At 35.9% G+C, this 14,675-nt stretch overlaps 1 protein-coding gene across 1 annotated transcript in view; it reads left to right on the top strand.

Moving 5' to 3' along the window:
- Positions 1-14,675, top strand: part of THSD7A (thrombospondin type 1 domain containing 7A) — a gene marked incomplete at its 3' end in the record, with an annotated part of 198,809 nt that overhangs the window by 150,768 nt on the left and 33,366 nt on the right. Inside the window, exons 8-9 of the mRNA XM_008072891.2 lie at positions 6,951-7,185; positions 11,940-12,055. Coding sequence (XP_008071082.2) covers positions 6,951-7,185; positions 11,940-12,055 — 351 coding nt within the window. The remainder of the gene's footprint in view (positions 1-6,950; positions 7,186-11,939; positions 12,056-14,675) is intronic.

The raw sequence follows: 14,675 nt of genomic DNA, 5'->3' as shown, positions 1-14,675 counted from the left end.
CAGTAGATAAAACAGGCCTCTCCACTAGAAGGTTTTGTGACTTTATTATTTCTTTTTTCCTCCTAAATAAATGACAATAATAATAAAATGACACAGTGTCTTCTTCATGGTACTTTCTTTGCCTTTCCCATCTCTTCACTTCCCTTCATTTCTCTTCCATCTTGCTGGAGAAACAAGTTAACAAATTTGTTAAGAAAGAGCACTAGCAATATAGTGGTATAGTGTTGGAATTGGAAGTTATTGATGTGATGTCATGGTGTTCCATTTGTAAAGATAGATATACATATAAATGTAAATGCAAGCATGTGAGTATACATATAAATATAGATTCAAATATATACATATTATATACATAGATAACAACAGCAGTAAGTACATGCAGCACTCAAATCTTGGTTTCTAATGCCATTCTCTAACAAAAAGAAGTGCAGAACTCTTTGGAGAAATGACTGACTCTGAGACTGGGCTAGGAGAAGTTCAAGATGTGCTTGGAGGACCTTGTGCCAGAAAGTAGATGCCATGTCAAAGGGTCACAGAAGCCAACCTGAAGGTTCTCCCACTCGTGTGCAAGCAATTTGAGTGGCAAAATAGGAATACTAATAGATGAAATAATATAAGAAACCATGGATCCATACTATCTATAAATAGGTAAATGAATAAATTGAATCTGATGAAAAGCACTGTATTTAAATAGTTGCAAGCATTTCCCTCATAGGGAAATCTGACGGATACCACCTTAATCCAGTGATCGAAGTTATTAGCATTATTAACAATGGAACAAACCAAAATCTTGTTTCCTGATGTGATACATTAAGAACATGACATCACTTTTGTGACAACCCTGTTAAAGGTGCATATATAAAATTTAAGTGTGAGGAAACATCAGACAAACCCTACATGAAAGACATTGTACAAAATAACCTTTAATCACTGAAAGTGCCTAAGTGATGAAAATTAAGGAAAGGCTGAAGAACTTTCTTAGATTGAAGGTCAACAAAATGTGACATCTAAATGCAACGCTGGATTCTGAACAAAAATTCTTTTGCTATACAGGATATTTTGGGACAGTTGACAAACTTGAGTGGGGTCTGAGGATTAGACTGTAATAATGTGTCAATATTTGTATCCTGATTTCCTGATTTTGAATATTGAATTCCTTGTGTATACCAGAATGTCCCTGATTATAGGAAGAGTGCATTCAAGAATTTAAGGTAGTGGACATCTTTTTATCAACTTATTTTAAATGGTCCATAAAAAGATTATTTATATTGTACTTTTAATTTTACTGTCATTTTGAGATTTGTTCAAAATTAAACAAAAAGAAAATAATAAAATAAAAACTATTTGTATGTAATTGCTTTCTACATAGTTTCAAGTAACATTATATAACCTATTATCAGCAATATTCAAAAATATCATAAGATGCTATTTTATTGAAATGTCCTTTGGAAATCAAACCACAAGTGCTTAAACTGGAGATAGTTAATATAATGGAGAGGTAAGAGCAATTCTTCACACTTACAAAAGTATGCATGTGTTTTTGTATATATCTTCCTAAGGCTTGACTTCTGGTTAAATAAAATTAGTAAATCATTTTTTAACATTGTATGCTACATTAAGGTAAGAATCTTCCTTGTTTATATAAACTGTAGAATTTGCCCCAAAAACTACTTTAAAGTTATATTAGGAAGTTCTAAAAAGAAGCCATCTTTTAACACTTAATCTAACATATTTTTTAATATAAATAGCAGTAGGTGGAATTTGAATTAAAAATTAATGTTAGATTTTTAACCTTTTCAATTTTTTGAACCTGTGTTTCAGATCCACAAGAAATTTCAGTTAAAAAGGAAAAAGTGATTTTTCAAAACATATTTCACTGAGTGCAACAACTCCTGTTCATTCTCATTTTATAGCTAATAACCCTTACAGAGCAGAAAAGGGCATAATGTTAATTTTTGCAAAGTTTAAAATGACCTGATAGAACTTCATCAACCAAATATTAATGTGCCTTTATATTCGTTTAATACATGCAAAGAATAAATGCAGACTGAAATACATTATGCCAATTTTTTCTCAAATTAGCAGTCTTCAAAAGTCATATTTTACAATGCAAAACATTGAGGGGGGACTATTTCTATTTTAACTTGTTCAGTTTTTACAGCTAAATGATTTTAATTCTAAGAGTCAGCATCACCCATATTTCCTAGAGGAATTTGAAGAACCTGGAAATCATTATATGTATGTGTATACATACACACACCCATACTCACACACACACCTATTGTTTGTAAGTAAATACTATCACTCCCATCCTCCCACCATTGACCGTGACAAGGGAGTTCTGCTTTAATCCATCCCCACATGACTGGCACACAGGATTTATGCAGAATCCCCAGTGGGAAGTCTTCCTCTTTCTTCAAGAAAAGCCAAGAGGATAGGGTTGTGCTGCACAGAATCTCCTGAGGTTCCCTGTAGCTAATGCTGTTCCAATTCAGTGTCCCCAAAGCATGCTCTTACAACATGCTTTGCACCAAGCGATGATCTGTTATTAAAGGGATTTGGGCTGCAACAGTAGACAAAGTTGGAAACATCTGAAACTATAATTCATAGTACTTTGACAATAGTACTCTTCCTGCTGGTAGCCTTTTCATAACACGACACCAGTCCACTTCCTTATCCTATTGACACTTCATTTCCTATGAACTCTACACTCCAATTGACTCATTAATATTGCTAATTCTCAAGGTCAGCCTGCTGGCATTCCTTTGCTTTTATTTAATTTTTCCTCTACTTAGTTAAAATTCTCCCTTCCTTCTCTTTCTTTCCAGAATTCTACTTGTTGAAATTCTACTTCTTCAAAACTCATCTCAATGATTCCTTCTGTCTGAGGTATTTTTCAGTCCCCCAAAAGAAATGGAATTTTAGTCCTTTGAATCCTAATTATACTAAATACTTCTCGTGACATAATCATTACATTCTGCCTAGATTTATATTCATTTGTTTTGCTTGCTTGTCTTATCTCCACTGTGTTACAAGATCCTTTAAAGTGACAGAAGCCATTTCTAACTCCTCTAGGTATCCTGTGAAGCATCTCACATAAACATTGCAAATGTATTCAGTTATTGTTTTGGACAAGGTTCTTTTTTTAAAAAATTATCATCTAAATTGTGTAAGGACAACCAAAAACACCATCGCTCTGTTCAAAGGTAGCCTAAAAAAGCTCATTATGAATTTGATGTGGGAGGAAAAGTCAATTTTTTATTTCTAAAAGAGTAGTTTTATATAATAGTATCTTTATATGAGCATGGAAATTTCTTTCTATGGCAGAATTTCATCAAGGTCTTATAAAATCCTTTCCTTTGATGGAATGATAGAAAATCTAAATAGTGGTCAAGTATGAAACATATTGTACATGTAAGAAGATCTTTTAAAGTACACTTATTACTAATTTTTCCAAAGGTCACTTTTTTTTTTTTTTTTTGAGTCAGAGTCTCACACTGCCACCCAGGCTAGAGTACAGTGGCACGTTCACGGCCATTGCAGCCTTAACCTGCTGGGCTCAGACAATCCTTCTGCCTCAGCCTTCCAAGTAACTGGAAATACAGGCATGCACCACCACGCCCGGCTAATTTTTGTATTTATTGTAGAGATGAGGTTTTGCCAAGTTGCCCAGGTTGGTCTCAAACCCATGGGTTCATATAATTTCCTCAGTACCGTGGAAATAGTTCCAGATTTCTGGAATTATACATTTTCATAAATAATAGGTACATTTAATATTATATCTGTTAATTTTTCTACCACAAAATTATTCCCCAACACCATGATGATGCTGCAGTGACTGATTACTCTAGACCATACTTTCAAAATTGATATCTCGTTGTTGTAATTAAGACCACATTGGGGCCGGGCTCGGTGGCTCAGGCTGTAATCCTGTACCTTTGGAAGGCTGAGGTGGGTGGATTGCCTGAGACCGCGGGTACGAGACCCGCCTGGGCAAGCGAAACCTCTTCTCTACAATAAAATTAGCCGGGCATGGTAGCGTGCCCCTGTAGTTCCAGCTACTTGGAAGGCTGAGGCGGAAGGATCGCCAGAGCCCAGCAGGTCGAGGCTGCGGTGGCCGGGAGCGGCCACTGCACTCCAATCTGGGCGACAGTGAGACTCCAACTCATTAAAAAAAAAAAAAAAAAAAAAAAAGACCACATTGGGCTTATCTATGCAAGTATCCCGACATCAGATCTCAACTGCTGATGTGGCTTTAATGTGGATTGGGGCAAGAAAATAAATAACCTTTAAGCCTATAAACTTAACAGCTATCTTGCAGTTTCTTGACGCATTATGCTGATGCTGTACACTTTTTTCCCCTCATCATTTTATTCTGAAGCCAACCAGTCAACTCCAATGTCAAAAACAATTTAGAGTTTTAAAATCACAGTTTAAACAGCATACTTACACTCACAGAGAAAATGGGATAAAGAAAGCAACACATTTTTTGCAGATGATCAATATTTTACTATTAAAAGTAAAGGAATTGTTAAAATAATAATATATGTGCATATTATATCTATAACTAGCATGTGTTTGTCTGAGAGTTAAGATTGGACAGTCACTCAGGGAATGAGTGATAGGAGTTGCTCATTTACCTCTTCCCGATTCAATTAGTATGTTGTAGAATTCATTTCTATTCAAATCCTGAACTCCTTTGCAGGGACTGCCTGGGTCACGAAGCTGTGTGATGGAGAATGGGACATGAACTGTGACAGATGTTTTCACCTTCGTGAAGCAGGGAACACTAATGAAAACTGTTTAATGCAGGTTATTCTGATGTTGAGCCGGCGTTCAACACTGCATAATAATTCTAAATTGCAGTTACGTTCTCACATAAACTTTCTACTGATTTCTTTGCCAAGTACAGGGATGGCTTTGATCATAAGGGACAGGACACTTGAAGATTAGCTCAGGGGATAGTCACTGACGTTGTTGATGTCTTTTGCCCAAATCTCAAACTTCTTGAGCCATCTTCTATGTTAAGGTCTCTAGTTACTGAATCATCTTTTCTTATTTATGTTTAACATTTGAAGCCTGCTGTCCTAAAATCTAAAACCCTCCTCTGATTATATTCAACGTCCCTCCATTTACTACATCAGTATTTGTTATTAATACTCAGGGTTCCCTCCATTCCACTTTAAAAACCAGTTCTTTTCAGTTCTAAGATGAAAACTAAAGACTGCATAAATTCCAGTAGATCACATTGTAGATAAAACGAACAATACGTTCCTCCCATACCCATACTTTTAACAATATAATACTTTTTATTTTCATAATTGTCATCAGAAATGGCACAGTGGTAAGAGGCTGTGCTTCATAAATTCTTCATTGTTACTATGGTCACATCATTTCAAGTGGGCTTGTCCATTTAATAATTTTTAACTCTTAGGATTGTGAATGCAAAAGGAATTCTCCTTTACAAAGTATTTATAATGGGGCTAGCACTTAAAAAAAAAAAGACCAGAATGATAACTCTCACACCATATTCTGTTGATTACATGATGCATCCGTCTTGCCCTTTAACATCTCTGGAATTATTGCATCTTATGTTGAATGCATTTAAAATCACTGTGGCCAAGCAACAGTTATGACAATTGTCATTGCCTATGCATATAAACCTTGTTATTCCTGGTGGAAATAACAATCCCATGATGCTTCTGCCAAAAACATCTAAAAACCATTTGAGGAAGAAAAATAAATCCTAGTTGCTTGCTTAAAACTTTCATCGCCATCTTCTGGAACCATTTAAAATGGTATATCATTAAAATTTAGAGATGAGTCTCCGTATTCTAGAAGAATATTCTGGAGGCAAAAGGGGAGACTTCAATGCGTGTGAGTTAAAAAGAGACTTGAAGCCGGGCTCGGTGGCTCAGCCTGTAATCCCGCGCCTTTGGGAGGCTGAGGTGAGTGGTTTGCCTGAGCCTGCGGGTTTGAGACCCGTCTGGGCAGCGAGACCTCATCTCTACAATAAATCAAAAATCAGCCGGGCATGGTAGCGCACGCCTGGAGTTCCAGCTACTCAGAAGGCTGAGGCGGAAGGATCGCCGGAGCCCAGCAGGTCGAGGCTGCGGTGGCTGGGAGCGGCCTCTGCACTCCAGTCTGGGTGACAGAATGAGACTCCAACTCAAAAAAAAAAAAAAAAGAGAGAGAGACTTGAAAGAGTTGGACTCTGAATATAAAGAAGTTTTAGGAATACCTTTTCCTTTAATGTGTGCTAAAAGTGATATAAAAAACTACGTAATTGAGTCATTAAAAAGCAATAAGCATACAATAAAAAATAGAGTTGATCAGAACACATTACATCATAGTTTAGATTGTAGCCATTTATTTTTCTTTGGGACACATGAAATGATGGTACACTGCACAGTCAATACAACTTAAATCGGAAGAAATACGATATTACTTTTCAGTGGCTTTTCCTGTAATGCTCTGGAGGATCATAAAGTATCATTCAATGTTAATATCCATGTTTCTAATCACCCTATAACCTAATGCATTAAAATAAGCGATATTTAAAAATCTGTAATTATGACTTTCAATCTGGGGGATAACATTTGAAAATAGACTTGGTTTTTCTCCATCCAGAGTCTCAATCACATGGGCTTTGTTTGTATCTCATTTTCAACTTTTCTGGAGAACAATGGCCTCTCTATTTAAGATCTCCCATAGTCCCCTCAAGCAAATATCATGTAACCATAGAGTTTGTATTTTTAAGCCAGCCCATGCCAAATGAGGTAAGATTAACATGAAATTTGCTTTCCTGGCAGTGTGCTGGTCACAGGCTATGTGCTAGACAAGTAGCAGCTATCATTGTTGCTTTTAGCCATGTTAATTCCAAAAAACAGAGAGTGGCAAGGTTCCTGTTGGCCCTATATCTAATCCACTGCCATTGTCCATTTTTATAGGTGGAATTCGCTGTCCAAATAGCAGTGCTTTGCAGGAGGTACGCAGCTGTAATGAGCATCCCTGTACTGTATACCACTGGCAAACTGGTCCCTGGGGCCAGTGCATTGAGGACACCTCAGTATCATCCTTCAACACAACTACAACTTGGAATGGAGAAACCTCCTGCTCCGTCGGCATGCAGACGAGAAAAGTCATCTGTGTGCGAGTTAACGTGGGCCAAGTGGGACCCAAAAAGTAAGGACTTTAGAATGACCACAGTAAATCCTGTAGTCAACCATGCAGAGTATCGGTTCAGGTTTCACCTGCTTCATGAAATGGAGCATTTTGATGTTTGTCATGCCTGTCCTCAAGAGTGAGATTTGTTTGTTTTGAATGTCAGCGGCTGATAAAGCTGTAACAACTTTAGAGTCTTGTACCTGGGAACCATAAATTCTGTAGAAATCTTTGTATCTGGTACCTACTTTCTGTTTTATTGTAGCACTTTCTGCTTTTATTAAGCTAGCGAGGCAATGAAAGAAGTGCTTACTCTAGGCCGGGCTGATCAATAATGACAGTGTACGAAGTCCTAGCTGTGTAGGTCATCCATGACCTGCTATATACCCGTAGGCTGTGGAGGCTGCCAACCTCGTTTAATTGGGTAGAAGCCTTCTGTGATCCGCTTTTCATTCCCCCTAGAAAATACTATATCAAAAACTCGGAGACCAAACTTATTATATCTTTCAATGGTTAAATGAGTAAGCCATTAACTTCTAAGAGAGAGCCTTGGGATAGGATGAGTATTATGATAAGGAGAAAAACTATCGGGTTCTCAGGGTGGTGATGAGTACTGTAATAACAAGGCAAACAGTTTGCTGGAGGGGAGGACACAGAATCAGAGAGTAAGTATACTATATGCGCTTTGTGAGAAGCAGAAAACAAAGAAAAAAAAGTAATAGCATAACTAGGCTAATCAATTCTTAGAGAAAATTAATAAATCAACTCACAAACTACTATTTTAAGGGGGAAAATTCTCTGTATCTTTTGAAATTTAGATAGCATAAATGTTTTTAAATTCAAATCACCTTAGCCCTGTGATATGTGAAAAGTAAAACTAGTTGATTGCATGTAGGTGTCACAGTAAGTAACCTATTCTAAATATTGGAAATATTAAATATTGTGTGTGATCTTAAACATGCTACCTACCTCTCTCTGGCCTTGGTTTTCAAAGTCGGTTGAAAGGATTTGGTGAAAAAAAATAATAGTCATCTAAGCACTCAAGAAATGTTAGAAATTATTGTTTTCTCTTTAGACTTCTCAGTGTTCCAGGGAAATGAAAACAACCTATTTGACATATGGAAAACTCAGGGGAATAAATAGGAAACGCGTTATGAGTTGTTTTTACCTGGCCAGGTTTCCAGATATAGGAACATTTTGCTCCATGCTTGATTTGCTTGTGTCACTTGAAATTAGAAAACATATCAGAGAACGGCCATTGCCTTGCTAGGCTGTGGTGTGCCATGTGCTCTTTGAGCTATGATCAGGCTATGTTTTCTGGCTTTGGCCCCTTTCCCTGCCTTGGGGAGGTAAATCCTGTCTCTGTCTCTTTCTCTCTCTCTCTCTCTCATTCACTCTGTAAATAAACTGTATTTTCTAATCTGACCTATGAGTGTAGGCCCCCTTTCTAATCTGTGAAAGGTGAATAATAAACTTACTTTCTTAAAGAAAAAAGAAAGAAAACATGTCAAAGAACATATGCCAAAAGAGATATATGAATAAATTGAGAGACTGTTTCATATGCTTAATAGGTAACCCCAAACTAATATTTTAATCAAAATTATGCTGAGGTTGTGATGAATCTAATTCAGGAAGTTAGCATGCTGTGAACCTGCAATTAAGATTCATTGGTAGTGACAGTGGGAACAGAAGTCCCAAGTCTTGGAGGACTCTGGATCTTGCTGGATCAAGAACAAAGGCAGAGATATACTACAGAGGCACAGAACCAACCTGTGGTATCACTGGAGGAGGGTTACTGTGCTGAACTTCTAGAAGGGAGCTCACTCTGTTCCTGTCCTACAGTTAATCACCTTTCAAATGTCGCTGTTGACATTTTCCTCACTCACACAAACTACCACATATTTTTGCTGAGTCATGGAAGTACATATATGTACAAGCCTACGTGTGCAAGAGCCTGCTGGGTTAATGTCATTAAGTCATTCAGTAGGAAGCATATCCTGAAGCCCACATCAGACCACCATGAAAACTCATTAAAATTTTGCTTTGCCTTTGCAGCCTTTATTCAATGACCTGGATACATCTATAGACTTGTTAAGTCAAACGGATTTACTTTGCCCTTAAAATTCTGGAAAATTAAGCAGATACTGTGATTTCAAAAGAAAATGTTATTGCCCTTCTCCCTAAATGCTAGGTTAAATTCAGTGGATGCTTTTCAGTACTAGGAATTTGAAACAAAAATGCAAATAGAAAACTTATTTTAAATTCCTCTTAATAAAACAGATTAGTGTACAATAGTAAAATCAATGTTATTGATCTTATTTATCCTTCTAGTAACGACCTTCAACTTCTATCACATCTGTTTAATTTGACCTTGAATAAGATTTGGGGGGAAATCAATTCCTTGATTTAAACCACAAACATTAAATATAAACAGTACAAAGGAGAAAAGAAGCATGTTGACTGAACCGATTGCTTTGCCAAAGGAAGTCTGAATTCATTTTATTGGATGTAATCTGGGCTGCATAATTTATCTTTGTGTGTTCATTGAAGGACTTTGTTGTTAGTAATTTTGTTCTCCACAGTTAGCCAAGTATCTTGCTGGGGCTATTTCTAAACTAAAACAGAATACTTGGAGGTTGTCAATAATAACATTGTAAGTTCCATTGATTTATTCAGGGCTAATATTTGAAGAGCATGCAATTGAGTGATACTCTTCCATTATTAAAGTTATAAAATTGCCTGATTGAAAAGGAGTACTGCCAATAATAATTACTAACCAATAATTTCATAGTTCCAAAAGAATTAACTGGATTATATGTGGGTTTTGCCGCTAATGTTTCCTGGTTAAGAATGCAGGGTAAATTGCAATGCTAGTGATTTATGGTCTAAATTGTGACAATGCGTTAATTTCTGTGATTCACATCTAAATTTCATTGTTGTCTATGACTTTGAAGATTCATAGCAATTAAGAAAATCTTATCTTCAAGTTAAATCATGGATAATGTTTATTTTTGAAATGTTGAGACCTATATATTTTTTAACTCATTCCAAATAAACTCTAGTATTGAAAAGTGAGAGAAAATATATATCTATATAATTGAATAAAGCATAATATTTATGTATGAGAAAGGATCTGTAGATAAATAATTGTGATATAAGAAACATCAAAAATGAAATGTCAGCAAAATGCTGTAATGTAATTAGGGGAAATAGATAAACCTAGAAAATTAGCTAGGCATGGTGGCACACACCTATAGTCCCAGTTACTTGGGAGGCTGAGGCAGAAGGATTGTCTGAACCCAGGAGGTTGAGGCTGTGGTGAGCTGTGATACATGTTACTGCACTCCAAACTGGGTGAGAGTATGACCCTGACTCAAAAGAAAAGAAAAAAAATTAGGCAGAAAGAAATTAATGATTTAATTTTTTTTCACCAATAGTTCAGTTCTGAAAACCTGATTAACCCACTTGATAAAAGACAATTTATCTTGAACAAAAATTTTAGTTTCTCCCACATGGAGTATTTTAAAAATTCTATTTTCCACTGGTTTACGAACTTATTCCAACAAGAGTTGTACCAGTTGTTTGTATTATTTCTCACTTTCTGTTAGCTTACTTGTCAGGAATTTATATGACCACAAAAGAGAATTGTTTAGAATCAGAATAATTTACCTTTAATTATATGAATTATGCTATTATATTTTATTTTTCTAATATACATCTTTTCGTAGTGTTGATGCTTATGACCAACATATGACCAATAATAGAATCAGATTGTGAAAATGCAGAGAATAATTGAAAAATGTAAAAATCATATAAGTATATTTTAAACAAAATAATATATTTAAAACCTATACATTAGCTATTATCTCCTAGAAAGTGAAAAATTTTTTATAAAATGAGACATTTCAGTGTTTTGTCATTCTTATCTTTCTTTGTATTTCCAATAAATAACATATTTTTTGCAGTCTTGTTTAAAACAATAATATAATTTTACTATCATTTATGTCAAGCACACAGAATTTTATTTTTCTCTAAATTACTGATTGACTATTTTCATTTTACTTTTGTTCACTTTTTTGCTCCTAAAAACATATTTTAGCTTACAAAAATATAAAAAGTAGTTTAGAACCCATAATTTAAAACTGGAGGCAAAATGGAAAAACAATTCAAAGAGATACAATAGATGAAACCAAGAATAAAGCAAAAACTGCTCATCACAATGATTTATACACCTTGATTATCTTATTTATTGTTGAACATATAATTAACATAATATTGTGTTTTGAGCATGTATTGTTTAAAGAACATCCCTCATTATAAATTTATTTTATACCTATGTATTTTGTAAAAATAAAGTGTAGAATAACCTGGAAAATTATCACAGGCAAAAAAATCTATTTAGTTATACAAATATACAGAATTATATCCTTAAATTAGTAATTCACAGTTTCATAAAATTTCTTATAAAGCATATTAGAAAATGAATATTGACTAATAGATTATTAGGAGGGAGTAAAGTATAATTTTTATGTTTTGTTCCAGAGAGCATAATTGCTATTAGTAAATCTGCACATTCCTCCTTGAGAAACCTTATTGAAGTCCACTTTGGAAGAATTCATTTAGTTGTATAGTTCTTGTCAAAAGCAGAGGAGGCTTCCAAAAGTTAAATAATACAGACTGTTTTGTCATTTGAGCAATGAAAATTCTAAATAAATTAAATTATCTGATTTTCTAGCTTGCTATAGAGGCTTAATAATTTCCCTTTGCTTTTGTAGGTGTCCTGAAAGCCTTCGGCCTGAAACAGTAAGGCCTTGTCTGCTTCCTTGTAAGAAGGACTGTATCATGTCCCCATACAGTGACTGGACATCATGCCCCTCGTCATGTAAAGAAGGTATGGTCTGCAGAACTCTGAAGGCTGTTCACCTAGAATACTCAGTCAGTAGTGCTTCTGAGTCTTATATGGGCCTTGTGTGGGTCTTGCACAGGGCTGCATAATCCTGGTCTGGCCAATTTGGTATAAATACCAGCCAAATGAGTTTTGTGAGGAAACTGAATTGAAATTTTGTGGCACAGGTTAAAGTGAAGGGATTCTAGGCTTTAGTATGTTAAGAATGTTTATTTTTACATTAATTCTAAAAGAAATATAGTGATCTTAAGTATTTTAAAAAAGAATATGCCGTGCTCTTACTAGTACATGTGGCATTCAACCTGCCTCATGACAAGAAATAGCATGGAACCCAAGTGGCTACAGGTTCAATTATACAACCCCAAGGATAGGACCAAGAGAAAGAAAAATGGTCAAACTTTTCATCTGCCAACATGTAAAGTGCCATGAGGCATTTCCAAGATGAGGATTTGCTCTTAGTTTGGTTTGTTTCGCTTTTATTCCTTACAGACAAAGGCTCATTAATACCAGGCCGAATACTTTGTTAATTCTTTCTTTACTCTCCAGGGCAGGGTTTTTTCTTGCTGCTGAGAAAAGGTATCAACATCCTCATCCTCCAGGTGATTTACGCAATAACAGCAAATTTTCTCTCTCTCTCTCTCTCTCTCTCTCTCTTTCTCTCTCTCCTTATCTCTCTCTCTTCGTTTGAGTCCCAGAGTCTCACTCTGTCACCCAGTGGGGTAGTGCAGTGGCACTCTCAAGGCTATCACAGCCTTGACCTGCTGGGCTCAGGCGATCCTTCTGCCTTAGGCTCCCAAGTACCTGAAACCACATGCGTGCACCACCATGCCCAGCTAACTTTTGGATTTATTGTAGAGACAAGGTCTCACTAAGTTGCCCAGGCTGGTCTCAAACCTCTGAATCTAAACAGTCCTCTTGTCTCTGCCTCCTAAAGTGTTGGGATTACAGGCATGAACCACCATGCCAGGCTCCTATTTCTTATGTTAGTTTTTCAACAAATAAAGATAATTTTTTCTAAACTTCCTTTATACTTTTATTTTATTTATACTTCTTTACTCTCACTAGACTTATTCAATTGATAATCAACCTCTAGTTTATCAGACAATAATTTTAAATTGCCAAAATTTATTTTAATCCTTTAGATATTATAAATTTAAGAGTGGATTTTTTTTATTCTTTATGTTTCTTTTTATTTATTTAATTTACTTATTTTTTATTTATATATTTTTTAGTTTATTTATTTATTATAAAGATGTGGGGTACAATTCAGTGTTTTGTATATAAACATTGATTATGCAGGCACCCTTGTTGACGAGGTATGCCCCTCCCTCCCCTAGCAGTTTCCACCAACTGCCAGTCCCACTCCCCCTTCCCCTGACAGTTTTCCGCTACTGCCAATCGCTTTCTTATAGCATTATAATTGTTCAAGTTCACCTTATGAGTGAGAACATATGGAACTCAGTTCTTTGTTTCTGTGATAAATCACTGAGTATGATCGATTCCAAATCCATCCAATTTGCTGCAAAGTCCATATATTTGTCCTTCTTTATGGCTGCATAATATGTACCACATAATTGTACCACATAATATGTACCACATTTTCTATATCAAGTCCAGCTTCGATGGGCAACATGGTTGGTTCCATGTTTTTGCTATTGTGAATAGAGCTGCTGCAAACATACGTGTGCAGGTACCTTTTTTGTAGAATGATTTGAGTTCCTCCGGGTATATTCCCAATAGGGGAATTGCTGGGTCATATGGAAGGTCAATATCTAGTTCCTTCAGAAATCGCCACACTGTCTTCCAAAGAGGTTGTACTAGTCTGCATTCCCACCAGCAGTGTAGAAGTGTTCCTTTTTCTCCGCAAACTTGCCAGCATCTGGTTTTTTTTTTATTAACGATGACCATTCTTACAGGAGTTAGGTGGTATCTCAATGTGGATTTGATTTGCATTTCTCTAATGATGAGAGAGTCTGAGCACTTTTTCATGTGTCTGTTGGCTGCCTGTATATCTTCTTTGGGGAAATGTCTATTCATGTCTTTTGCCCACTTTTTAAAGGGGCTGTTTGTTTTTTTCCTTTTAGCATGTTTGAGTTCCTTGTAGATCCTAGATGTTAGGATTTTTTCAGATATACAGTTGGCAAATATTTTTTTTTCTCATTCTGTGGGCTGTCTCCCTGCTCTCTTGATGGTTTCTTTGACTTTGCAGAAGCTTGCCCGTTTAATGGCAATTGTCTATCTTATTTCTTATGGCCTTGGCACTTCGGGTTTTGATCAGGAATCAGTTGCCAGTTCCAACTTCCATAAGAGTGTTTCCTGTATTTTCTAAGGTTATTGCAGTTTGAGGTTTTACATTTAGGTCTTTGATCCCTTTAGAGTTACTTTTTGTGTATGGTGATAGGTAGGGGTCCTGTTTCAATCTGCATGTGTTCAGTCAGTTTTCCCAGCACCATTTATTGAATAGGTTCTCCTCTCCAGTGGTTGTTATAGGAGGCTTTGTCAAAAATGAGTTGGTTGAAGAATTGAGACTTTGCTTCCAGAATCTCTATCCTATTCCATTGGTCTATGTGCCTGTTCTTGTACCAATACCAGGCTGTTTTGATTA

This window comes from Carlito syrichta, unplaced genomic scaffold (assembly GCF_000164805.1).
Source record: "Carlito syrichta isolate Samal-C Ts95f unplaced genomic scaffold, Tarsius_syrichta-2.0.1 Scaffold315494, whole genome shotgun sequence".
NCBI classification, from domain to species: domain Eukaryota; kingdom Metazoa; phylum Chordata; class Mammalia; order Primates; family Tarsiidae; genus Carlito; species Carlito syrichta.
Note: the sequence above shows the minus strand (reverse complement) of the source record. Positions and strands in the feature narration are given on the sequence as shown.